This window comes from Hyalella azteca, unplaced genomic scaffold, assembly GCF_000764305.2.
Source record: "Hyalella azteca isolate HAZT.00-mixed unplaced genomic scaffold, Hazt_2.0.2 contig2203, whole genome shotgun sequence".
Classification (NCBI taxonomy): domain Eukaryota; kingdom Metazoa; phylum Arthropoda; class Malacostraca; order Amphipoda; family Hyalellidae; genus Hyalella; species Hyalella azteca.
The window spans coordinates 33,532-59,960 of record NW_025932487.1 but is presented as its reverse complement, the minus strand read 5'-3'; the positions used below and the strand labels follow the sequence as shown (position 1 = coordinate 59,960).

The window sequence follows — 26,429 nt, the reverse complement described above, 5'->3', positions numbered from 1 at the left end:
ACAACTCCAACAACTTCAGCGGCTGATTTACGTGCTCCTCGAGTCCTAGGCAGCACCTGTTGCCTGCATCCAAATTTTGGTCGGTGAGGTGCCGCGTAGGACTCGGAGAGAACGTAAATCAGCCGCTCTTTGTCGCTTCAGCCGCGCTTGAAATGTAGTCTTTGTTCAGATGGCAAGCTCGGCCTGACTCTGCTCAGCCAACTCTAGTCATAGAATAGAATAGAAGTGTCGGCACTGAAAAAATAGGCCCATGGCCTGTTGCAGATTTTTGAATTTTTCGTGACTTGATTCACAAGGGATCCGGCCTTTTGAACCCGATCTTTCCATAACTGACGATTGATTGATTGATTTATTTATTCTCCAAAGACACCATAAAGTCGGAAAAGTGAATTTTGACGGTTGAAATCGGTGTTTTAGGATTTTTGTTATGGCTGTTGGAGTATTGAGCCAGCATTCAAATTTTTGAACGCAGCCATTGGGCGCAAATTTTAATCTTTAACCAGCACTGGACCCAACTCTCACCGCCAAACATGCACAACTACACTTAAAATTAAAGGTCACTGCTACAGTACAGTTTTCATGGAATTTTAACCCTCGCATGCCTTACCTCTACACTTGCCCGGACTCTCCACCAAAAAAACATAACCAAACGTGCAACGTTTACCTCATTGGCTGCAGGAAAGTGGACAGGCGTAGTAAGTGCGGATGTAGGGCCATGATGTGGTTGCCAATCCATGAAGACTATACTGACTTGAGCGGTACCTGCGGGCGTACGGCGCCTACTGTTATTAACACTTGATTAATTTCATAGGCTACTCTACCCAGAAGCATGCCTAAACATGGGCAAGGCTATGAGAGTAGAGAAAGTACTGGGCAATGCGGCCGCGAACATTAATCCCCAAATTTTGTTGGGGTTTGCATGAGTTGCCTGCAAGTCGATAAATTACAAGCAGTCTTTGTACGTGCTAATCACGTACCTTTTACGTGCTGATCATGCGTTTATGACGCTCTAATCATATGCTGATCATGCACCGGTCTCATACCGGTTGCCACCTGCAGGGCTGCGCGTGGAAGCAGCGATAGACGGAGCGCCGACGTCTGGCCTTCCACCTCGCGCCTTCTTCCTCAACGCTAAACCGGGACTCAGCCAATCACAAGCCAGCATTCAAATGGTTCTGACCAATGGCAGGCAGAGCTGCTCCGAGCTGCCGGCCAAACTGCACGTGGGTACAATTCAACACCAAGTATTTTAAATTCAACCTGCAACAACGCACATGATTGTTACAAATGCCAACATTATACACGCCTTATCAACACACACCTATAAAAATGCGCCTAATTAACTCACGAGCACAAGTGTCCTAAAAGTTACTGGTCTCCCTCAAATAACGGATTATTTTTGTTGGTATCACCGTAGATTTATTTCGATTGAATGCTTTCATCAGAATTAATGACTGAAAAGTGTCCCTTTGTGATTGTTTTTTTAAAAACAGTTGTGTTTCGAGCCTCGGCCGTGAGTTGGCAGAGGAGCGAGTAAGGCAGACAATCAGGACATCTGTAATACTAATGGTCATTACTCTCCAACTTATTCACTACGATATTTGGTGATGTGAAAGTCTTATTACTTAGAATAAAATCATGTGGTTGGTTCTGTGGTCATGTGGTCCTGACTGCTGGCTTAATCAGCGGAAGATTGACCGTCATGTCATGGAAGACCATTGAAATGAGCAGGATAGAGAGCGGTAAAGGGAAAGAGAAGACAGAGGAAATGGGGATAATGTTAGAAAAGAACGAGTAGGAAGAAAGAGAAGAAGATGCAGTTGAGAGACCTAACCATACCCCCTCTCTGCCCAGCGGGAGATCATAGACGTGTCTACGCCGCTGAGTGTGACGGTCCTTGGCGTACCCGGTGACCCCGATATCGGTGAGCGCCCCATACCTCATTCCTAAACTCAGGACAGCCCATTTATAACAGCCATTGTAGGTGCTTGTACACAAGGACAGTAGTGCCAGCCAGTAAAACCTTCGAATGCTAACTGCGATCATTATCATGCAACTGGCCTGGGGCCATACTTTCAAAATTCGCTAAGTGAACGTAAGTACTTACGCTGTATTTTCTTGTCTATGATTGGTGGTGGATTTTGCTTGAAAGGCCATCAATTGCTGATGAACTTACGATCTCTTAACTGTTTTTTAAAGTATAGGCCCTGGTGTAAAGGCTTACCAGATCCTTCCGTGATAAATAGATGGTATTGGGCAATCTATGCCTCACGGAAATATACGAGGCCATTAGCACGGTAAATAGTGGTGGTAAGTATTTTAAAGTTGCACTGGCCGTCACAACTTACCCCGTGTGCAAGCACCTTAATGTTCATTTGTGAATAAAATACGACCTCGCGTTATATGTAATTCAAATTACCTGTTATACAGTTATATCCCCTGCAATCCTCGTTGTTACCCGTATTCTCGTCATCCTTGCCGTTGTTATTGTCTATCCTATTGTTATCATCGTTATTTAGGCTGTTCTTTTGCCTAATGCCTGATATTGCTCCTGTTATGTCCCCTGTAATATGATGTCATGGGTTCAATCATAATTCAATCAGTCTTTACTGTCTTTACTAGTATTTTGAACAAGCCTTGTAAACCCAGCAGCTAAAAATCCTAAACGTAATTGGAGGAATTGCAAATGAAAGGGACTCCGCTCTGCCCTATAAGAGATGAAGAAATATCACGAATAAATAAACATCTCATGAATAAGACCTGAAGGTTATATTATAATAATGAAAAAAAGCCACAATGCCACAAATTAAATGACACGGCACTAAACTGTACTGGTCCCTGAGATGAGTGTACTGCGGTTAATAGCTCAGTCAGCTTCGCAAGGACACAAAAGACGAAGTGCTATTAACTTGACATGGCCAGGCCCTACANCCTGTCTCTTATACACATCTAGATGTGTATAAGAGACAGGTGCTATAATACCTCGCACTAGTGCGATTAATAATCTTTCAACCCCTCCCACCAGCGCTGCGACGGGACTCGGTAACGCGTGCGGTGGCGACGGCGGTGATGGCTCCGGGCTGTGGGGGCGACGCCTGCCACCCTCGTCTTCTGGTGCGCACAGTTCTTGGGGGGTAAGCCGAGAGTCTAGAGAGAAAGGGGCAACATACGCCTAGAGGCAACATACGCCTAGAGGCAACATACGCCTCTAGAGGCAACATACGCTAAAAAGGCAACATACGCCTTTAGAGAGAAAGGGGCAACATTCTCCTCTCCACATCCGGAGAGGAGAAGGTCCAGGGACCGAGAGAGCTCTAGCCAACCACTGCTAAGATTAAACTGAAGCCCAGTGGTAACAGCCACGAGATGGGGGAACTAGCCGTTAGTTCGAGCCATGGGAAGCTAACCTAATTTAATTCACGGGTTCACTTATGAGTGGCGCTTGGTAGCAGTCGAGGGTGGTGCTTCAGCACGGTCGGGGCGGTGCCTAAAACTCCTGAGTTATCTGGGGGGATCTGAATGCCTTGAAGGAAATACTCCAGGAGAAAATGACACCTATTCAAGCTAAGGAACTTCATGTGTAGAGCCACTTCCTCCCCAGGGGGTTGACGCACTGGGTGCTGGGCACAGACGCGCCGCTGTTGGTGGAGGTGACGGTGCTGGTGGAAGATGACCCCGCCTATAACGCCTCCCTAGTGGTGAGTTCCCGTCATAAACTTATCTTTAGAGGTAAGTCTTCGCCTACAATTCTTGCCTGGTGGTTGTTCACGCCTACAACTCATCTATAGCGGTAAGTCCCAGCCTTCAACTCCTCCCTGGTGTTTAGTAAAAGAAATTAATCATCTGATCGACTTTAAAATATGTGTACTTCTCTAAATTGAGTCATTGAAAACGAATAATGCAATTTATACTGATATTAGTATAATTTGTCTGGTTCGAACGCATATTGCCCTAAAGTCTAAACCCCTCCTCCCCCGGCGACAGTTGCGGTTGCCCAGGCACGTTACGGCACGTCACGCTCCTGTCGAGTGCACGCTCACGCCTGCCGGTGGCGGCCAATCAGCCGCGGTCACATGTCGTCTGCCCTCGCCAATCAGCGCCCGCCAGACCGTAAGTGGCGCTAGGGGCATAATTATTCGTGATGGGAAACCGCTTCATATTTATTGTATTGTTATTGTAGCTGCAGCTTATACGCATCTCGTACGTCACTTGTTCGTTTAACTATGTGTCAGTAATTAACGGTTCGTCAACACGAGTCATTTTTTGGCCTCGACGCTGACCGGTACGTTTTAATAATAATAATAATAATAGCGGTTTCGGCGTTTATTAGGCCGTAGGCCTGTCGCCGATTCTTAACATCACAGAACATTCACAGCATTTTGCGGTCTCGAACTCGCAACTCACTGCTCCAATTCTGCTGTGCTTAACCGCCCGGCCTCCTCGCCGATTCTGACCAGAAACTGGCGCACAGAGCTGGGATCGAACCCGCGCCTCTCTGCGCCAATCTTGGTACTCTGAACTTTTAACCACTGGGCCACCCTGCCTTTAAAGATTTTAACCTTATGGCATGAAGACGCTAAGTTTAATTGAGCTACGTTGTGTGACATCGATTCGAATTATGAGCTCTATTAATAAATTTGTACTAATAGTTATTACTATCTAATTGTGTGCATTTACCCTAAGCAGACTTATGCAAATCAATTCTAACCACTGTGGCTAATGACCTTGGTCTCTGATTGTAGCATTTCATCGTGGCCTGTGTTTCACTGTGCCAGTGACCGAATGTTACCGGGCCTTTGCTTCTGAAATCAAACTTTCACTGTTTCTTCACTAAGTTTCATTGGCTACTTGTCTGAATTGCTCCTCAATGACTGTAACGTGAAGATCATCGTTTAGGATATTCATAGTTTAGACATCGTTAATTTTGACCAACCATTGGCTGGAAAACAGCGGTTAGAGCTATGGTGTTTGATATGTATTATAATGTTGTTGTGTTTGATATTCATTGCATTGCCACTGTGTTTTGATATATGTTATATAGATAATTTGTTTGATATTTATTATACAGTGTTATTCTAAATGATGAACCCAATTTAATAAATCCGTATATATTTAAATATAAACTCAGAATCAAAAATGTATACACCAATGGAAAGAGAAATATTCAAAATGATTTTTAACCTATTAAAACGCGGAATTGGACGGCAGCAGAAGTAGTTGCAGAAACGGCCAATAGAGTTCTCTCGCCAGCCAGCCGCCTTGGTGTTTCAATATGGGGCGCATGGCGGAGGCCAGCTCTGTCAAACTTCACATTTATTATTACACATATTCGTTTCCGTAGGCAAGAACGCTAGAGAGCATAACAGCCTATGAAGTCAAGTGCTCAAAGCCATAGCGCCGGATGTCCACAGCGACAACTTATGCTTGCTGAAGGTTAGCATGGCCAATTGGCCATACTGCATCTGGCCAAATCCCTTCCGGCCTAATCTACACAAGTTTCAACATTTCTCCACCCAAAACAGACCTGAGCGGACCTAACATAACCTCATAGGCTGCAGGAAGTCAGAAATCTCACCCTTCCCCCTCACCCTTCCCCCTCACCCTTCCCCCTCACCCTTCCCCCTCACCCTTCCCCCTCACCCTTCCCCCTCACCCTTCCCCCTCACCCTTCCCCCTCATCCCTTAAGAGTGCCAAGACAGTAGCAGTAAGTTGCTGGTTCGATCCCAGTTCTGTGCAAAAGTTCTAGTCAAATCGGCGAGGTATCCGGGCGGTTAAGCGCAGATAAATTGTAGCAGTGATTTGCGTGTTCGAGACCGCAACCAGCGGTGAAAATTTTGCTATTTTATGAGCCATGGGCCATACTTTCAGAACTCGCTAAGTGAACGTAAGTACTTACACTCCATTTTCTTTTCCATGATTGGTGGATTTTGCTTGAAAGGACGTCAATAATTGGCTGATGAACTTACGATCTCTTAACTTTTTCTGAAAGTATAGGCCCAGCAACATATTTAACGTACTAATCAACACCAACACCGCCATACTACGCTATTNCTCTTATACACATCTAGATGTGTATAAGAGACAGGACCATAGCTGTGCAACGGATGTTAATGCCGATCGTGAGCCTGGGTGCTGCCAGCTCCGGGCATCAAGCAGAAGATGCTTGACGGTGTGGAGGAGTGCATGACATTGGGGGCACAGGTCCGAGTGAGTGCTGTCCAGGCGGTGTTTGTAAGAGTTTAGTGAGGAATGGTGGCCAGCGGGCAGTGGTATATGTCCCCCGCATCCCTCAAGGTGCACCCTGTCTGCAGGGTCTGCATGGCTGATGTCTGGCGGTGTGTCGTCTATGATGTTAATTGGTGGATTCTAGAGTGCGTTCCCGCTCAAATGTGTGTGTATATTTTTTAAGTTTGCTGAGTCTGTGGACGGGAGTAAAAAGTTTAGTATTGTGAGGTAATGATTATCAGGAGTATTAGTGATTTAGGTGGGTACTGGGGGTAGGTTCTGAAGGTGGTGGCAGGGTATGAGGGGGTTGAAGGTTCTAAAGGTGATGGCAGGGTATTGCCAGGGGATGAGGGGGTTGAGGAATGCCGATGCAAGGAATTGGGGCCTCTCATGGCGAGGACATCTACAGAGGTGATGCCTTATCGAGGTGAAGTCATGTTTAGGAGGCGAACTTTTGTTTCAGCATGAATATGACTGGATGTTGGGGTCTGGGTGCTACCTATTGCCATTCTGGGTGCTGAGTTTTGCATGGGCAGCATGTGGTTGTGGAGTGTGGGTGAAATAATGGGTGACTAGGTTGAAAAGGCACAGACCAGCAATGATCGTTTGTCCTGTTTGTACACAAAGGGTCTCCATGTTCTGTCTGAATGCTGTTCCTGCGGGAGCTCTAAATGCGCCTTGGTCTGCATTTTGTTGTATGTTCTGTACGTGTGGCTCGAAAGACAAGGAAATGCTGCGAGTGACACCTAGAATCCTGGTTACATGTGTGTGTTGTATGATGAATGTGTTGTTTTGTGTGACTGTGGGTTTGTGTTGATGCTCCTTTGTGTGGCTTGTTAGCAGTGTCCTTGTTGATTTAGCCCCTTTTGTCCCCTCTAAGGGACAAAGTTGTCCCTTCTGTTGTCCCCTAAGCACCACCAAGTGGTACCACTCACGTCTGTACCCCACAGGAGACCAGCTGGCCGTGGAACCTGGTACGGGGGAGAGGCTCTACAACTACAAGTACGGCCAGGCTGGTATGTCCGCAGCCGTCATGCAGGTGAGTACCAGTACCACGAGTGCGGTACTTACGTGTAGTAATGTGGTACTTACGTGTGGTAATGTGGTACTTACGTGTGGTAATGTGGTAAGTACGAAGTGGACTGTCCAGCTCCGCAATGTCCCGTCTCCCATGCCTTCACCGAGAGAAATTAGGAGACTTTGTCCAAATATCGATGCACTTTATTGGCCATCCTGACCTAGCTTGGACCGGCAAGAGAACGTATCAGTGCTACGTGCTATAAAAGTGCGTCATTATTTGGACAATATAACCCATTAGATTTTTTTTCCTCCCGCAGGACTTGGGCAACGTCGTCATCGGGGCACCGGGAGTGTACATGTGGGCAGGTGGGTGTACATGTGGGCAGGTGAGTGTACATGTGGGCAGGTGAGTGTACGTGTGGGCAGTTGAGTGTACCAGAAGCGGGTGCGGGTACCAGAAGCAGGTGGGTGTACCAGAAGCAGTGGGTGTACCAGGAGCAGGTGGGTGTACCAGAAGCAGTGGGTGTACTAGAAACAGGTGGGTGACCGATTGGCACTATTTGGTGTGCAAGCGAGCAAGTGGGTCAAGACAGCAGCTATGACCCATTCCTGCTTGCTCCCATCTCGTGCCAACGAGGATTGTATATCATTTTGCTAGCCTGAAATTACTGTGCATCTAAGTTTGACCAGCTGATGCACGATGCTGTTGCTTACTTCATGCCGCTGGTGGTGGTACAGAGGCGAGCGATCAGAGATTGTGCATTGGTCCACGTCCAGTCGTCTCCTAAAGGTCTCAAGGATGTGCTCGCATCTTATTAGCTCCATTAACACGACTAAACTCGGTCCTGCCACGGAAAGAGATCCTTCCGGCACAGATTGAAATTTGATCGCAGCTCTGTTGTAAAATCTGTTGTCGTACCTGAAGGTCACACTATGAAAGTTTGGAGCTAGTTCAGTTATTGTTTTGCATGTGTACAGATTGACATATGATCTCCCGCGTCCTCTACAGTGAATATTATTATTATACGATACATTTATGGTAATGTCTGGTTCAAACGAACTTCGGTGCCAGGGGCCATACGGTGGGCCATACTTTCAAAACTGGCTAAGTGAACGTAAGTACTTACGCTCTATTTTCTTATCTATGATTGGTGGATTTTCCTTGAAAGGCCGTCAACGATTGGCTAATGAACTTACGATCACTTAACTTTTTTGAAGGCATGGCCAAGGTAGATGTGTTCCATCTTCCGGAATGGAACTATTTCTGTGGAATTTCATGTTGTTGTCGCATTTAAATCTTGCATAGCAAAAAAGTTTTCTCGTAACCTATCGTCACACGTGCATGCAGATATACGTGAAAAGTGCAAAATTGAAGCCCTCGTTTGAAGCCCCCCAAATGGCGTCCCAGACTTTGATCCTCAAATGCTTTGTTATATATATCCCACCATGGTTACTATAATATACCTCGTGATACACTACCATACCATCTCTAATCTAGCCTGCCTCCTATACACTACCATGCCTCCTATACCTTGCCTTTTTATATGTAGGGGCTAATGGAACACCCACATGTCCTCCGTAACCCAGGTACTCTCATCTGGGGCACACGCAGGCCGTGGTCCTCCCAGGCCCTCGTTACGACGGTGCTGGCGCTGCCGGGGAAGGCCAAGTCATCCTACGCTTACCTCGGTGAGTGCTGCGTTGTCATATTTGCCCCCTTTCGTGGCGTTGCCGAATGTTGCTCCTCTTGCAGCGTTAAGGTGCTTATACACGGGTCAGTTTTCGTTCCGAGTATTCGGTGCCAGTACTCGAACGCCGAAAATTTTGATGATTTATTTTTCGGTTGCGAGTAGTTGATGCATTGGCGGCGAAGCGGTTCAAGTTGTTATGTGCGGTCTAGTCGGGCTGCGGCAGTCGTAGTGAGTACACGTGTGCCGCTCTGTATCCTGCTTGGGCCGCTCTGTATTCTCTAATATTATGAACTGTGTCTTGTCCCAACGACGACGGTTCTAAAAGCGTCAACATGTGTTGTACTTGTACCTATGGATGCTTTTATAGGTACAAGTTTTATATTTTATTTTTCCTATAGATATTCCAAATGTACCATCTACTCTGGAATGTACGTTACGATGAATATTCCAGCAAAAACTAATTGAGAAAGCAGTGTTTTGAAAGTTAAACGAGACCGTATTAGGTCTCTCACTCATACTACGCTGATATACAAAGCTTTTCTTCTCCTCAGCAATAATGGCAACTATGCCACCAACTGCATCATCGAACTCTTCAATACGTTCCATATGCCACCACGCGCAGACCTAACATGACAGCTCCCAACGACGCACTGGCGCCTGCGGACTGTTAACCAGTGTTGCCAGGTTTTTTCTCTGAGAGAATACCAGATTGCCTAGCTCAAAATACCAGAAATATACCAGAAATTCTATTGTTCGAAAACTGACTAATACCTCCAAATTTAATGAACCTATTCGTCAGAAACGTTGGTTAGAAAAAGAAAAAAATATAGATCTCAGTACTCACTGCAGTGCCGAATGTTGCTCCTCTTGCAGCGTTAAGGTGCTTATACAGGGGGTCAGTTTTCGTTCCGAGTATTCGGTGCCAGAGTACTCTAACGCCGAAAATTTTGATGAATTATTTTTCGGATGCAAGTAGCTGATGCATTTGCGCCGAAGCGGTTCAAGTTGTTATGTGCGGTCTAGTTCTAGTAGGGCTGCGGCAATCGTAGTGAGTACACGTGTGCGTTCTTTATCCTGCTTGGGCCGCTCAGTATTCTCTAATGTAATGAACTGTGTCTTGTCCCAACAACGACGGTTCTAAGAACGTCAAGGGGTGTTCTGATGATATTAAACTGTTCTTATAGATATTCCAAAAGTACCATCTACTATAGGATGTACGTTACGACGATTAATATTCCAGCAAAAGCTAATTGAGAAAGTAGTGTTTGAAAGACAAACGAGACAAGCGCCTCACCGCCCCTCTGTGCAGCGTCTACGTGCGCTTCTTGTGGGCAGCGAAGCGATTGGCGAGCTAGCGATTCACAGTCACCCTGCCTCGTGCAGGGTGACTTCCCCTAGTGTAAACGGGCCTTTTGATACCGGCACGGCGACACCTTAAACTTGCCTCGTGTCTAAGCTTCCTTGCGGGATAGACACCAAGCGGCAGACATTTGGCAACTGTCAGATCTACTAGCCGTCTGCACTATCCCCGTGTTGTACAAGCACCTTTAACCAAATACTCTCCTCATGTATAGACTCTCAGCCAGTAAAACTGAACTCGCCGCGAGTACTCGGAGCGAATACTAGTCCTGTGTATAAGCACCTTAACCAAATGTTGCTCCTTTTTCGGCGTTACCACGTGTTGATTCTTTTACGGTGCTGTCACTTACTGCTTCTCTTGCTGCGTTGCCTCGTATTGCTCCCTCTGCGGTGTTGCCACATGTTGCACCTTATGCGGTGTTGCCAATGTTGTTCCCTCTGCAGTGTTACCACATGAACGCTTTTCAGTGTCGCCAAATGTTGCCCCATTTGCAGTGTTGCCAAATGGTACTCTTTGTCCGATGTTGCCCGTCAAATGTTTCTCCCTCTGCAGTGTTGTCACATGTTGCTTTTTGGCAGTGTTGACAAATGTTGATCTTTCTATGGTGTTGCCACATGTTGCTTCACTTGTTGCGTTGCTACGTATTGCTCCCTCTGCAGTGTTGCCACATGTTGCCTCCTTTGCGACGTTACCGAATGTTGCCCCCTTCGCGGTGTTGCCAAATGGTGTTTCTTTTGCGGTGTTGCCAAATGTTGCTCAAATGCTGCTCTTTCGACAGTGTTGTCATATGCTATTTCGTATCTCGTAACTAATGTTGTACGTACAGTGAATGCAGTACAAGCAGCACTTCACCGGTGTTACCACCTCCACAGGGTACAGCGTGTCATCTGGCCGCTATTTTGGCAACACGGAGCTGGTGGCAGCCGGGGCACCACGCGATGGCAGCACCGGCAAGGTGATCATAATTACCAGGCCGATGCTATAAGTAATTAACAATGCTTAAAGTTGGTTTTGGTCCAGCGTGCCATGGGACTGTTACGTCCGAAACTCTTTGATATGAATAGCGAGGAACCCCAAAATCTCAATCAGAACCCCACCTCCTTACAGGTTTACATACTGGAGGTGGATGCAGAGGGACTCAGTGCGATGGTGTCGGCGGTGGTAGTCGGACGTTCTGCGTACTCCGGCTTCAGCCAGAGCCTGGCGTCGGGCGACTTCGACAAGGACGGAGTGGACGACCTGGTCGTGGGAGCGCCTCTCGCCTCTGTCGGTAGGGCTACCATGAATCGACGTCAAATTGTATTGTAATAGCGATGTCAGCGTTGAACAGGCCAAATATGGCCAGTCGCTGATACAGGTACTAGACATCAAAGAATTCTTGCGACTATAACAGGCTTTTCGAATCTGCAACTCATTGCTCAACTTCGTAATCTGGGGACATACTTTCAAAACTCGCTAAGTGAACGTAAGTACTTACGCTCTGTTTTCTTGACTATGATTGGTGGATTTTGCTTGAAAGGCCGTCAATGATTGGCTGATGAACTTAAGATCTCATAACTTTTTTTAAGTATGGGCCCTGAACTGTAACCACTGCACCGCACTGAGAGAAATGGGCGTGTCATGATGAGTCAACACACTTGAATGAGTCAACCGCATCCAAATAGCGATGTACTTTTTTGACTCACTTACCACATTTATAGGTCATACTGACCTATTTCTGGCCATTCAAATTTAAGAAATGACTCACTTGTGGCGTAAAATCGCTTTGACGCCCAGATGCTCTCTCTACGTATCTATGCTACGGGTGGCGTGAGTCATGCCTGGAATATAAAGGGCCAGTAGTAGGTCAGTATGACCCACAAATGGAGCAAGTGAGTCTAAAAGTGCATCGATATTAGGACGCGGTTGGCTCATCTAAGTAGGTCATCCAGACCCACCCACTTCTCTCAGTGCAACCTGCCTGAGAATTTTTCGACATCAGCGTTATTCTTCATCCAACTGGATGTGTACAACTGTTAATTCTGCACCGTGCAAACACATGTTTGGAATATATTTTTTCACATTTTAAGAATATATTTATAATCGAGATCGTGAATTTCCGTCATGTTAATGGGGACCCCCCACCTCTCCTTGTATGGAAAAAATTATTTACCCATTTTCGCATTTTCTATATATATTTTTAAGCGAGATCACGAATTTCCGCCATGTTAAAGGAACCATAACACCCCCCTCGCCCACCACCACCACCTCCCTCCCGCAGGTGGGCTGTCCGAGGACGGAGAGGTCGTGGTGTACGGCTGGTCCAGAGGCGGCGTCCAACGGCTGCTGGTGGAGCGCGTGGTCCTCCGCTCCGGCGCCCCCGGGGGGCGCTTCGGCGCCGCCGTCGCCCGCATCGGTGACCTCGACCTCGACGGGTACCCTGGTGAGCCGCGGTGCCCCTGTTCCTGCACTCAGAGAGACGAGTGAGACTTTGTCCAAATAGCGATGCACTTTTTAGCGCATTTTCTCATCTATGGAAAAAATGCACTATTGTGCTCGCCATGTCCGTCTGTCTGTCTGTCTGTCTGTCTGTCCGTCTGTCCGTCCGTGACCTCAAGTTTTCATCGACGAGAAAATGCGCTCTCCGTCACTCACTGCAGTGAGTACTGAGTAATATTTCTGACCTGAGTGGGTCATCCTGACCCAGTTTGACCAGGATAAATTTCGTATCAATGATGCACGAAAATAAATTGTCACTATTTGGACAATAAAACCCAGTATTTTTCTGAAAGTGTTTCCCTGTTTATTTTCTTCAGATCTCTTCACTTTTTCTCCGAAAAATCTTATATATTTTTGTTAAAATTTTTTGTCACTGAACACTTCTTTGCAGAGCTGGCGGTGGGTGCTCCCCTTGAGGATGGCGGGCGGGGGGCCGTCTATCTATACTACGGGGGGCCGCGGGGCCTCGAGGCTAAATGGGCCCAAAAAATTGCAGCGAGGAACGTGGATGTGGGGCTCCGGGGGTTTGGGGTGTCGGTGGCGGAGGGGGCGGCGACCGCCGGCAACAGCGGGTTTCGTCGACGAGAAAATGCGCTCTCTGTCACTCACTGCAGTGAGTACTGAGTTATGTTTCTGACCTGAGTGGGTTATCCTGACCCAATTTGACCAGGATAAATTACGTATCAATGATGCACGAAAAGAGATTGCCACTATTTGGACAATATGACCCAATAAATTTTCTGAGAGTGTTTCCCTGTTCATTTCCGTTAGATCTTCTCACTTTTTATCCATGAAGTCTTATATTTTGTTAAAATTTCTCTTATTTGTATTTCTTTTTGTTATATTTTTTGTTAAACCGAGCTCTCCTGTTCTTTGCAGAGCTGGCGGTTGGTGCTCCCCTTGAGGATGGGGGGCGGGGGGCCGTCTTTCTATACTACGGGGGGCCGCGGGGCCTCGAGGCTAAATGGGCCCAAAAAATTGCAGCGGGGAACGTGGATGTGGGGCTCCGGGGGTTTGGGGTGTCGGTGGCGGAGGGGGCGGCGACCGCCGGCAACAGCGGGTATCCGGGTGAGTCACGGGGAATGAAGGGGAGGGGCCTGTGTGATGTGGTGGTGGGTGGCGTGGGTGACGTGATGGTGGGTGGTCTGGGTGACGAGGTGGTGGGTGGTCTGGGTGACGTGGTGGTTGGTGGTCTGGGTGACGTGGTGGTGGGTGGCGTAGTGAGAATGCGTTACAAACGCATTGGTGGGTGGAATGGTGACGAGATTTTGGGCGGTGTGGATGGCGTGGTGATGGGTGACGTGATAGGGCTGCGTTACAGATGTGGTGGTGGGTGGCGCGGGTGACGTGGTACGGTTGCCGACACGTCGTGTCCTGCTCGTTCTGCTGACGGCGCAGCTGACGCCGTCCCTGCTGACGAAGGAGGAACAGGACTTCCAGGTGGTCGTCTGCGTCACTTTCAGCAGCTACAACTACAACTCCAACCTGCGTGAGTTCCTTGCCTTGAGCAGCTACAACTACAACTCCAACCTGCGTGAGTTCCTTGCCTTGAGCAGCTACAACTACAACTCCAACCTGCGTGAGGTCCTTGCCTTTAATAACTATAACTACAACTCCAACAACTTCAGCGGCTGATTTACGTGCTCCTCGAGTCCTAGGCAGCACCTGTTGCCTGCATCCAAATTTTGGTCGGTGAGGTGCCGCCCAGGACTCGGGGAGAACGTAAATCAGTCGCTCTTTGTCGCTTTAGTCGCGCTTGAAGTGCAGCCTCTGATCAGATGGCAAGCACGGCCTGACTCGGCTCAGCCAACCCTAGTCCTTCTCCAAAGCCACCATAAAGTCGGAAAAGTGAATCTCGATGGTTAAAATCGGTGTTTTAGGATTTTTGTTAGGGCTGTTGCAATATTAGGCCAGCATCCAAATTTTTTGAACACAGCCATTGGGCACAAATTTGAATCATTAGCCAGCCCTGAAGCCAACTCTCAGCGCTAAACATGCACAGCTACACTTAGCATTTAAGGCCACTGCCACAGTAAAGTCTTCATGGAATTTTAACCCTCGCATGCCTTACCTCTTCACTTGCTCCGACTCTCCACCCAAAAAACATAACCGAACGCGCAACGTTTACCTCATTGACTGCATGAAAGTAGAGGGCGGAGTAAGTGTGGCTGTAGGGTCATGATGTGGTTGCAAATCCTTTGGCAGAGGAGCGAGTAAGGCAGACAATCAGGACATCTGTAATACTAATGGTCATTACTCTCCAACTTATTCACTACGATATTTGGTGATGTGACAGTCTTATTATTAAGAATAAAATTATGTGGTTGGTTACTGACGGCTGGCTTAATCAGCGGAAGATCGACAGTAATGTCAGGAAAGACCATTGAAATGGGCAGGGTAAAAAGTGGTAAAAGGAATAAAGAAGAGAGAGAGGGGAGAATGTTAAAAAACGAATAATAAGAAGAAAAAAAAGAAGAGAGAGATGAATATGTGGTTGAGAGACCTAACCCCACCCTCTCTCTACCCAGCGGGAGATCGTGGACGTTTCTACGCCGCTTAGCGTGACGGTCCTTGGCGTACCCGGTGACCCCGACGTCGGTGAGCGCCCCATACCTTATTCCAAAACTCAGGACAGCCCATGTATATAACAGCCATTGTAGGTGCTTGTACACAGGAACAGTAGTGGCAGCCAGTACAACCTTCGAATGCTAACTGCGATCATTATCATACCACTGGCCAAAGGCTTACCGGATCCTTCCGTGACCAGTAGTTGGTATTCGATCGGCAACATATATATGCCTCACGGAAATCTACGAGGCCATTAGCACGGTAAATAGTGGCGGTAAGTATTTTAAAGTTGCACTGTCCGTCACAACTTTCCCCGTGTGCAAGCACCTTAATATTCATTGTTGAATAAAATACTACCTCGCGGTATAGTTCAAATTATCTGTACAGTTATATCCCTTGCAATCCTCGTTGTTACCCGCGTATTATCGTCATCCTTGCCGTTGTTATTGTCTATCCTATTGTTATCATCGTTATTTAGGCTGTTGTTTTGCCTAATGTCTAACATTGCTCCTATTATGTCCCCTGTAATGATGATGTCTTGGGATCAATCATAATTCAATCAATCTTTACAAGTATTTTGAACATGCTTCGTAATCCAAGCAGCTAAAAATCCTAAACGTAATTGGAGGAATTGCAGAGGAAAGGGACTCCGCTCTGCCCTAAGAGATGAAGAAATAGCACGAATAAATAAACATCTTTATGAATAAGACCTGAAGGTTATATTATAATAATGAAAAAAAGCCACAATGCCACAAATTAAATGACACGGCACTAAACTGCACTGGTCCCAGAGATGAGTGTACTGCAGCCAATTGCTCAGTAAGCCTCGCAAGGACACAAGATCGAGACGAAGNGATTTACCGATTAAATTTCATTAATTTAGCTCTACCTCTATTTACGATCCCTCATTATCCTACTAATACAAATGACATTTCTGATGCATGTGATCTCTTCCGACAATAGGTATTAATAATAATAATAGCGGTTTCAGCATTTATTAGGCCGTAGGCCTGTCACCGATTCTTAACATCACAGAACATTCACAGCATTTTGCGGTCTCGAACTCGCAACTCACTGCTACAATTCTGCTGTGCTTAAGGCCCTGATTGAAAGCCGTGCGAAGTCTGAGCGAGGTTTTCGCGACCATCGTATAAAATCCTTGATCTGCCTCGAGTTTGTACTCTTTGTAATATGATATCCTAGCCAGCCCGTTTCTCGCGGCAACTGGTCGCTTTCAGGTGGCCGAGGAATGGCCAACGGTCGGCTATAACTAATTGGACTAGGCCGAACACTGGCCACGTATTATTCTTCGCCCCTCATTGAGTTCCCTGCCCCATGCTGCCCGTCGTGAACTGACAGTCGAGTAATTTACGACGTCTCTTTCCCCTCATACTTCCCACAACGCCTCCATTTGAGCAGCTAGTATGCGGGATTTTCCCTCCGTGTATCAGCAGGCTCGATCATAACTATTTTTTTAGAAAGAATATTTACAACAAGGAGGCTCATCAAGGAATGCCGAGTTTACCATTCATTGAAAAATAAAAATTACAACCCTTTTACATCTCAAGTTTTATTGGCTACTTGTCTGAATTACTCCTCAATGACTGTAACGTGAAGACCATTGTTTATGATATTCATAGTTTAGACGTCTTTAATTTTGACCAACCATTGGCTGAAAAACAGCGGTTACAGCTATGGTGTTTGATATGTATTATAATGTTGTTGTGTTTGATATAGATCATATTGTTGTGTTTGATATTTATTACATTGCCACTGTGTTTTGATATATGTTATATAGATAATGTGATTGATATTTATTATACAGGGTTATTCTAAATGATGGACCCAATTTAATATATCCGTATTTATTCAAGTATAAATTCAGAATCAAAAATGTATACACCAATGGAAAGAGAAATATTCAAAATGATTTTTAATCAAAACGCGGAATTGAACGGCAGCAGAGGTAGTTGCAGAAACGGCCAATAGAGTTCTCTCGCCAGCCAGCCGCCTTGCATGGTGTTTCAATATGGGGCGCATGGCGAAGGCCAGCTCTGCCAAACTTCACATTTAGTATTACACATATTCGTTTCCGTAGGCAAGAACGCTATAGAGCATAACTGCCTATAAAGTCATGTGCTCAAAGCCATAGCGCCGGATGTCCACAGCCACAACTTATGCTTGCTGAAGGTTAGCATGGTCAATTGGCCATACTGCATCTGGCCAAATTTCTTCCGGCCTAATCTACACAAGTTTCAACATTTCTCCACCCAAAACAGGCCTGAGCGGACCTAACATAACCTCATAGGCTGCAGGAAGTCAGAAAGGCGGTCCAAGTGTGCTGGTAAAGCCTGTCATTGGCTGCAAGAAGGTTGTGAGCCGGGACAGCGTGAATAGATTAGGCCAGAAGAGGTTAGGCCGGAGTAGGTACAGCCGGGTGGGGAACTGCCTGCTTATGGCGAGCATGCTTAAACAGTGGCTGAAAACCTACGGCGCTATTATCTTTCGGCGGTGCGTCGTTGTTCTGGATTACGGAGTTCAGAGTTCAAGCGTAGTCTACGGCTTCTAGCTCTAAAGGCTGAGTAAATTTAATGCATGGTGAAGCTAGGCGTTCTCCAGGGCTTATTTAAGAGCAAAATTTGTGGCCTACGTGCGCACCCTCTCACTATCACTTGTGAGTGGAATGGCTGCTGTACAGCACAAGGTTTTCTGCTTTCTTGAATTTGCTAAAAGTGAGTGGCTGGTTACAGTGCATCGGGCAATTCATCTCAAATTCGGTATTGAACCACCGACAAGAAAGAGAATTAGTCTTTGGTTTCCGTAGTTTAAATAAAGTAGAAGTATGTAAAAATGAAAACGCTCAGGATGACCCCGTGTATCTGAGGATGACATAAGAAGGATTGAAGAAAATTTTGTTCGTAGTCCACGTAAGTCAACCAAAAGAGCTGGTAGATCTCACCTCATGTGACTATTCCTTATGGGGTTACGTTAAGGAAGCTGTTTACGTCCCGCCTCTACCACCAACTCTGTTTACGTCTCGCCTCTACCAGCAACTCTGTTTACGTCCCGCCNATTGGTTAGCTAAATGAAATATGTTTCTGAAGTAGGAAAAAAATTCGAGAAATATTTTAGTTGGGATTGAGGTTTTAAAACCAATATGGAACGTTTTTTTGTTTTTTATAGTCCTTTTTGGTACGAAATTCTTGCAGGCATTCATTATTCGCTTGCAACATTCAGTCGAGTACTTCTAACATGTCGACGGCTTATACAGTATATATCAATATAGATGGGCAGCGCTACTTTGAAATGTAGCGGTCGCTACCACTACCACTACATGCTCTAAATGTAGCGGGCGCTACCGCTACCGCTACAATTGCTTAAATGTAGCGCCGCTACCGCTACCGCTACAATTGCTTAAATGTAACGCCGCTACCGCTACCGCTACTGAAAATGTAGCTGCCGCTATAGTAGCGGCCGCTACATGTAGCGCGCTACTGCCCACCTCTGGTCATATGTAGCAAAAACTTTGAATCTTTCTCTGTAAATTGGTGTATAAATGAATAATTTTGAATTTTTACCTAAATAAATACAAGTTTTTTAAATTAGGTCCATCATTTAGAATAACAGAGCTGTATTGTAAAAATAACCCTGTATTCATTGTTGTTGAAGGCTGGGCTTAACACTCGTTTGATTTCAACACGCAGGTGGTGATGGCCATCAGCACGTCGGTCGGTGCTGTGGGTGCTGAGGGTGCTGATGGTGCTGATGGTGCTGATGGTGCTGAGGGTGCTGAGGGTGCTGATGTCACGCAGCTGGAGTTTGACGTCAGCGTGACAGCGCTGAACGCCGCTGCTGCTGACAAAGCTACGCTGGCGGTCACCAGGGACGTCAGCATCGTTGTACAAACGTCAGCTTCCCGTGCTCAATATATGCTGATACAAATTAGTTCGAGTTATATTCAAATATTTTACCATTAAAAATATTTTTAAACCAGTATACAAGTAATATTATTATTTAAACGTCTTTAAAATTGTTTTGTGCTAGTCAATTTATTTGATATTGCCGACCGGACATAGCGGCCATATTGAAAACCATGAAAGTGAACGATTGTCCCATTCAAGCATTGTGTTTCATTCATCATTATCATGTGACCGTCGTGTTTTACTCATATCATATAAGCTTACATCATTCATCTCATGTTTATTTTCATTTCCTTAACATGATGCATATTCTCTTACTTATTTCTACTTATGATCTCATTGCAATACCTACCATTCACCTTCTGTGTTAGATTCATATCATTTCAGCGTCATTCACCGCATGTACATCTTTATTGCCTCAACATGATGCATATTCTCTTACTTATTTCTACTTATCTAAATTCTCTTACTTAATTTTACATATCTAATGTTATCTCATGTTCTACTTTTCTAATCTTAGCTCTTACCTAATCTTTCTTATCTAACAATTTGCCTTCAGTTTAACGGACCCGGACGCAATCTACTACGGCACAGCGACGTCGGCCGCCCTCCAGGCTTTAGACTTCGTTGCTAAGGTAACTTTATCTAGTCACCTTAGCAACCAATCATCTAGTGAGTGATTTATTTTACCAGTAGTTACGTGCACTGTTAGAAAAATTACCGTTAACAGTATTACCGGCGTTTCAGTGGCCGGTCGATGGCACGTGAAAAGGAACACCGTGTCGCCGTTTTTATTCTAAGTTAACACTAGAAATCAGTAAAACATCTCATAAAAACGGTGAAACAGTTTATTTATTTTCACGGGGCCACCGGCCACTAGAACGCCTTTTTCACCGTTTTTTATAACAGTGTGGAATGGGTGGGGCAGATGGAAGGTATTTAGGTACTGAAGGATACCTAACACCTATCCTAATATGCTAGGAGGTAATTTGGATACTTAAGGCTCGTATTCAGAGAGCGGTGTAGTCTGAGGTATTCCACAGGTATTGGTGCTTTAACAATCATGCGCAAATACATACAAATTCTATAATATCGTAGAACAGCGCCTCGCCATGACTCTAATGCGCCATGACTATAACTAAGCTCATAATTTCCAGCCGAATATAGGGTAGGTGGCCGATCTGAGAATGGAATTCGAATTTCGACTGGGATGTTCATGCTCGCTACAGCACGAACATTTCATGAATGACATGACGCATTGTAATGCAGGATGTTCTCTAACTCGCACTCAAAGAAGTGACGTGTCTTTGTTTAAATGGTAATGCACTTTTTGCCCTTTTGTGAGTCACCCTGACCCGATTTGGTCCGACAAAACAGTCTCTTAATGCCACGTTCACGGTGGGTAACAATTTGGAAAACGTGTCCCATTTGATTTCTTTAAGTGTTGCCGCCGTTAGATATTTCTTATGAATTATATATTAATAAAAATGTCTCATGACATTTTTAGCGCATATTCTCATTTATGTGAAAAATTCCCTATTGTGCTCGTCATGCCCGTCCGTCTGTCTGTCTGTCCGTCCCTCCGTCTGTCTGTCCGTCCGTCCGTCCGTCTGTCCGTGACTTTACGTTTTCGTCGACGAGAAAATGCGCTCTCTGTCACTCGCTACAGTGAGTACTGAGTTATATTTTTTGATATATGATTTACGGGAGGCCCAGAAGAGCGAATAAGTCTGCGATGCACCTATTGCCGTAGTATATGGGACATACTGCCATACCTTGGCTCACTTTCTCCTCGTGGGGGGAAGGTAGAAAAGTGTGCCACTATATGGACAACATTACCCATTCAGTTTTCTAAGTGTAATATATTTTTTTCATGAATGCCTTGCCTGAAATGTCTCAGTTTTGTGAATGACTTGTTGTTGTTCAGGTGCAAAACAACGGCGTAACGAGGTCCGTGAGTGTGCAGCTGCAGCTTCAGGTTCCTGCAGCTGCTGGCGGTCACCTGCTGCTGGTCGGCACTCAGGTGCAGGTCAGTTGCTACATTAAGTGGAATTTGTTTCAATTTATATCGTAATAAATTTAGCAGTAATTGTTTCTTCGTTGTGAGCTTAGCCTCGCTTGAAAAAGTCTCGTATTTTTATAAATATTTATTGTTACTACACAGGAGTAATAACATTTTTAGCATTAATATAAGCCTGTTATAGATATTATAATATTTATTGCTATTACTCTGGAGTTATAACATTATTTTTTGAATTTATCTAAACCTGTTATAGATCCTATCAATATTTATTGCTATTATATTTATTACCATTTCACGAGAGATACAACATTATTTTTAACATTAACATAAGCCTGTTATGGATATTATAAATATTTATTGATAACAAACGAGAGCTATAATATTATTTTTAACATTAATTTAACCCTGTTTTCCTTCCATTGGTTGCAGCTGAGCAGCGGCGGGCGTAGCGGCGCATGCGCAGTGGAGGCGCTGCCGCAGGTGACTCGCGCCTCTGGCAGCCTTGTGATTAGTATAGTATAGTGGTATAGTATAGTATCTTCGGCATTAAATAAATAGGCCTGGATAGGCCTGTCGCCGATTCTTGTACTTTTCTTGACTAGACTGGCCTTACGGACGGTAGATTTAAAATGATAGAAGATGGTTAACAGTCAAGTGATCTATAATCCTATCCCTCATAACCGATTCCATCACCTTACACACAACACTAGTGAGACTTACAGGACGGTAGTTACCTGGTTACTCCTGTCACCTTTTTTGAACAGGGGTGATTGTTCCATAGAGGATAACTGAATTTTGATAATTATTAAAATATATTAATATATTTGAAATAATGAAGCTGTTGCCGGTAAAATTAATACTTTGCTACGCAGTAAACCAGACCTGCTGCGCAACAAAAAAATAGTTGTTGTATAAATGAGCTATATAAAAGGGTGACGTCACGCCTCTGGCAGCCTTGTGATTGTTTCATAAAAGATAATTGAATTTTCTTATCTACTAAAATATATAAATATACATCAAATAATGAAGCTATTACCGATAAAATTAATACTTTGCTACGCAGTAAACTAGACCTGCTGCACTACAAATAAATTGTTTTTGTACAAATGAGCTATATATGTAAATACCCCGGCTTCTAAGTGACGAAATTCTTGCACTTATTGAAAATGTTTTGCTGAACCTTAAGCCTAACATAACAGGGAGAAGATGTGATCCAAGATGGCGGCGGCGGTGATGGTGGTGATGGCGTGGTGTTACGGTGTGGTGATGTCACGACGAGTTGTGTTTTGGTCACATGCGTGTTACCTGCGCTACAAGATGAAGTAATAACGCTGACGTCATTGGTTAACACAACCGCACTGCAGGGCAAGTGTTGACGCGTTGAAAACTTGGAGAGATAATAATAAAAACTTAATAATAAGTGAGGTGCTTTACAAAGGTAAAAAATAAGTGATTAGTAATAAGTGAGGTACTTTCATGAACACAAAGATGAAAAATATATGATAAGCTTTGGAACATATACACAAAGAAAAATGAGAGGATCACATTGTCCAAGAAGTCAGCCATGTTCTTATCCTGAAGTCGAGCAGAGAGCGGCACTGATACCCAACACAGGGGGCGAAAAGTGCATCGATATTAGGATAAATTTTCTCTCATATCTCTGAGTGTGTAGCATCAAAATATTATTAATAATAAATATGTATTAAATAGATATTTTATATTATTATTTAGCTGAGTATTCTCTCAGTGAATGACTCTTTTGTTCAACAGAAGCATTCGGCATCGAATCCGCGGTAACATTGGAAGCAAAATCTGCCGCGCAGTGGACCGGCCACCCAGAAACCAGGTAAATTAGTTACCTCTAACATCGATGATCGTTTTCTTCTCTCATCAACAGAAAACTGAAAGATTAGGTCGGTTTACCCCTGAACATCGGTGGCCCTTTTCTTCGCGCTTCAAAAGAAAACGAAAATATATGGCGAGTTTACCCCTGAACATCGATGGTCGTTTTCTTCTTGCATAAGCAGAAAACGGAAAGGTTAGGTGAGTTTACCCCTGAACATCGATGATCGTTTTCTTCGCGCTTCAACAGAAAACGGAAAGATTATTTGAGTTTACCCCTCAAGATCGATGATCGTTTTCTTCGCGCTTCAACAGAAAAGGCAATAATTAGGCAAGTTTGCCCCTAAACACCGATGGTCGTTTTCTTCTTGAATCAACAGAAAACGGAAAGATTAGGCGAGTTTGTCCCTAAAAATCGATGGACTTTTTTTCTCGCATCAACAGAAAACGGTGTTGAAGAATGTTGAAGATTAGGCAAGTCTGTTCATCCGCCCTCATTTGGGCCACCTGATGCACGATGCTGTTGCTTGCTTCTCGCCGCTGGTAGTGTTGCAGGGGAGGTCGATCTGGGATTGTGCTAAGAAACACGTCTAGTTGTCTCTTGAAGGTCTCCAGGGTGAACTCCCCCTCTCTTAGATCCTTTGGTTGGGATTGTGCTCAGGAACACGTCTAGTTGTCTCTTGAAGGTCTCAAGGGTGAACTCCCCCTCTCTTAGATCCTTTGGTTGGAATTGCGCCCAGGAAAACGTCCAGTTGTCTCTTGAAGGTCTCCAGGGTGAACTCCTCCTCTCTTAGATCCTTTGGTTGGGATTGTGCCCAGGACACGTCCAGTTGTCTCTTGAAGGTCTCCAGGGTGAACTCCCCCTCTCTTAGATCCTGAACACATGACCCATTCAGTTGACTTGTTGTTCAGGTGCAAAACAACGGCGTAACGAGGTCCGTGAGTGTGCAGCTGCAGCTTCAGGTTCCTGCAGCTGTTGGTGGTCACCTGCTGCTGGTCGGCACTCAGGTGCAGGTCAGTTGCTCCACTAACAGGAATTTGTTTCAATTTAAATTATAATAATTTAGCAGTAATTGTTTCTTCACTGTGAGCTTAGCCTCGTTGAAAAAGTCTCTGTATTTTTATAAATATTTATTGTTACCACTCTGAAGTTATAACATTATTTTTAGCATTAATATAAGCCTGTTATAGATATTATCATTATTTATTGCTAGTATATTTTATTGCTATTACACGGGAGTAATAACATTATTTTTAGCATTAATAATTTAATATAAGCCTGTTATGTATATTATAAATATTTATTGATAATAAACGAGAGATATAACATTGCGAGGCTGCTAATGGATGATCCTTATGGACCATATGCTTCCTCGTGGATTATAATGCGTACTGATGGATGGTAAACACTCCATCAGCACCCCCAATTCTTGTGCTGGGAGAGGTGGTGGATAAAGGGGCCAGTGGATAGGGGTTGCTGATGGATAGGGGTTCTGGTGGATATGGGGGCTGAATAATAGGGTTGCTGGTGGATAGGGGATAGAAGGGCTGGTGGCGTGTGGTCTGACAGTGGGACGTGTATATCCATGCAAATCAGACATGGTATGGGAAGGCATGCCATGTAGGGTAACTTAAGCCAGTTTGTGGAACGTCCTCTGATTTTGTGTGAACATTTGGGGTAATTTATACGTGTGCTTTAGGGTAACTTNGAAGCTATTACCGATAAAATTAATACTTTGCTACGCAGTAAACTAGACCTGCTGCACTACAAATAAATAGTTTTTGTACAAATGAGCTATACAGTATATGTAAATACCCCGGCTTCTAAGTGACGAAATTCTTGCACTTATTGAAAATGTTTTACTGAACCTTAAGCCTAATATAACAGGGAGAAGATGTGATCCAAGATGGCGGCGGCGGTGATGGTGGTGATGGCGTGGTGTTACGGTGTGGTGATGTCACGACGAGTTGTGTTTTGGTCACATGCGTGTTACCTGCGCTACAAGATGAAGTAATAACGCTGACGTCATTGGTTAACACAACCGCACTGCAGGGCAAGTGCTACCGCGTGGAAAACTTGGAGAGATAATAATAAAAACTTAATAATAAGTGAGGTGCTTTACAAAGGTAAAAAATAAGTGATTAGTAATAAGTGAGGTACTTTCATGAACACAAAGATGAAAAATATATGATAAGCTTTGGAACATATACACAAAGAAAAATGAGAGGATCACATTGTCCAAGTATTCAACCATTTCCTTATCCTAAAGTCGAGCAGAAAGCGGGACTGATATCCAACACAGGGGCGAAAAGTGCATCGATATTAGGTTAAATTTTCTCTCATTTCTCTGAGTGTGTAGCATCAAAATATTATTAATAATAAATATGTATTAAATAGATATTTTATATTATTATTTAGCTGAGTATTCTCTCAGTGAATGACTCTTTTGTTCAACAGAAGCATTCGGCATCGAATCCGCGGTAACATTGGAAGCAAAATCTGCCGCGCACTGGACCGGCCACCCAGAAACCAGGTAAATTAGTCACCCCTAAACATCGATGGTCGTTTTCTTCTCACATCAACAAAAAAGGGAAAGATTAGGTGAGTTTACCCCTGAACATCGCTGGTCGTTTTCTTCGCGCTTCAAAAGAAAACGAAAATATATGGCGAGTTTACCCCTGAACATCGATGGTCGTTTTCTTCTTGCATGAGCAGAAAACGGAAAGATTAGGTGAGTTTACCCCTGAGCATCGATGATCGTTTTCTTCGCGCTTCAACAGAAAACGGAAAGATTATTTGAGTTTACCCCTAAAGATCGATGATCGTTTTCTTCTGGCATCAACAGAAATTGGAATAATTAGGCAAGTTTGCCCCTAAACATCGATAGTCGTTTTCTTCTTGCATTTACAGAAAACAGAATAATTAGGCGAGTGGGCCCCTAAATAACGATGGCCATTTCTTTTTCTTGCATCAATAGAAAACGATTTTGAAGAATGTTGAAGATTAGGCAAGTCTGCAATGACGCCGATTCTATATAGACAAGGCAGAATTTTCACATCTAGTTGAGGTTTTTTTTGCTGTAGGCTTCGTGAATAACTTTTTTTTGTGGTAACTGAGGCCCAGGTAACTTCAAGTTTCTTAAGGCGACAAAATTTCGTGTAAATCATCGGAACTTGGTATTATCTGGTGTTAGTATCCAACTCGCACCTAGTCTCTAGTTTTGATGCATGTTGGATTACAGTTAGCAAGTATCAAGCATCAACTAGCTTCCAGAACAACATTTTAGTTAAATCGTGAACC

At 44.6% G+C, this 26,429-nt stretch overlaps 1 protein-coding gene across 1 annotated transcript; it reads left to right on the top strand.

Annotated features, from left to right (window-relative positions):
* Positions 1–1,033: 1,033 nt before the first annotated feature.
* LOC108670820 lies at positions 1,034–25,217 on the top strand. Its single transcript, XM_047885495.1, has 13 exons — positions 1,034–1,223; positions 1,855–1,924; positions 3,026–3,134; positions 3,602–3,698; positions 3,985–4,110; positions 19,048–19,250; positions 19,823–19,898; positions 21,191–21,292; positions 21,716–21,766; positions 22,486–22,651; positions 23,057–23,079; positions 24,041–24,142; positions 25,017–25,217. Exons 1-13 carry the CDS (start codon positions 1,170–1,172, stop codon positions 25,215–25,217), a joined length of 1,380 nt encoding a protein of 459 aa, XP_047741451.1. The 5' UTR covers positions 1,034–1,169.
* Positions 25,218–26,429: the final 1,212 nt, after the last annotated feature.

Coding starts and splice junctions, on each gene's coding strand:
- LOC108670820 (XM_047885495.1), top strand. CDS start 1,170: ATGGTTCTGACCAATGGCAGGCAGAGCTGCTCCGAGCTGCCGGCCAAA. Junction 1,224..1,854: donor AGCTGCCGGCCAAACTGCAC/GTGGGTACAATT, acceptor CTCTCTGCCCAG/CGGGAGATCATAGACGTGTC. Junction 3,135..3,601: donor GTGCGCACAGTTCTTGGGGG/GTAAGCCGAGAG, acceptor CTTCCTCCCCAG/GGGGTTGACGCACTGGGTGC.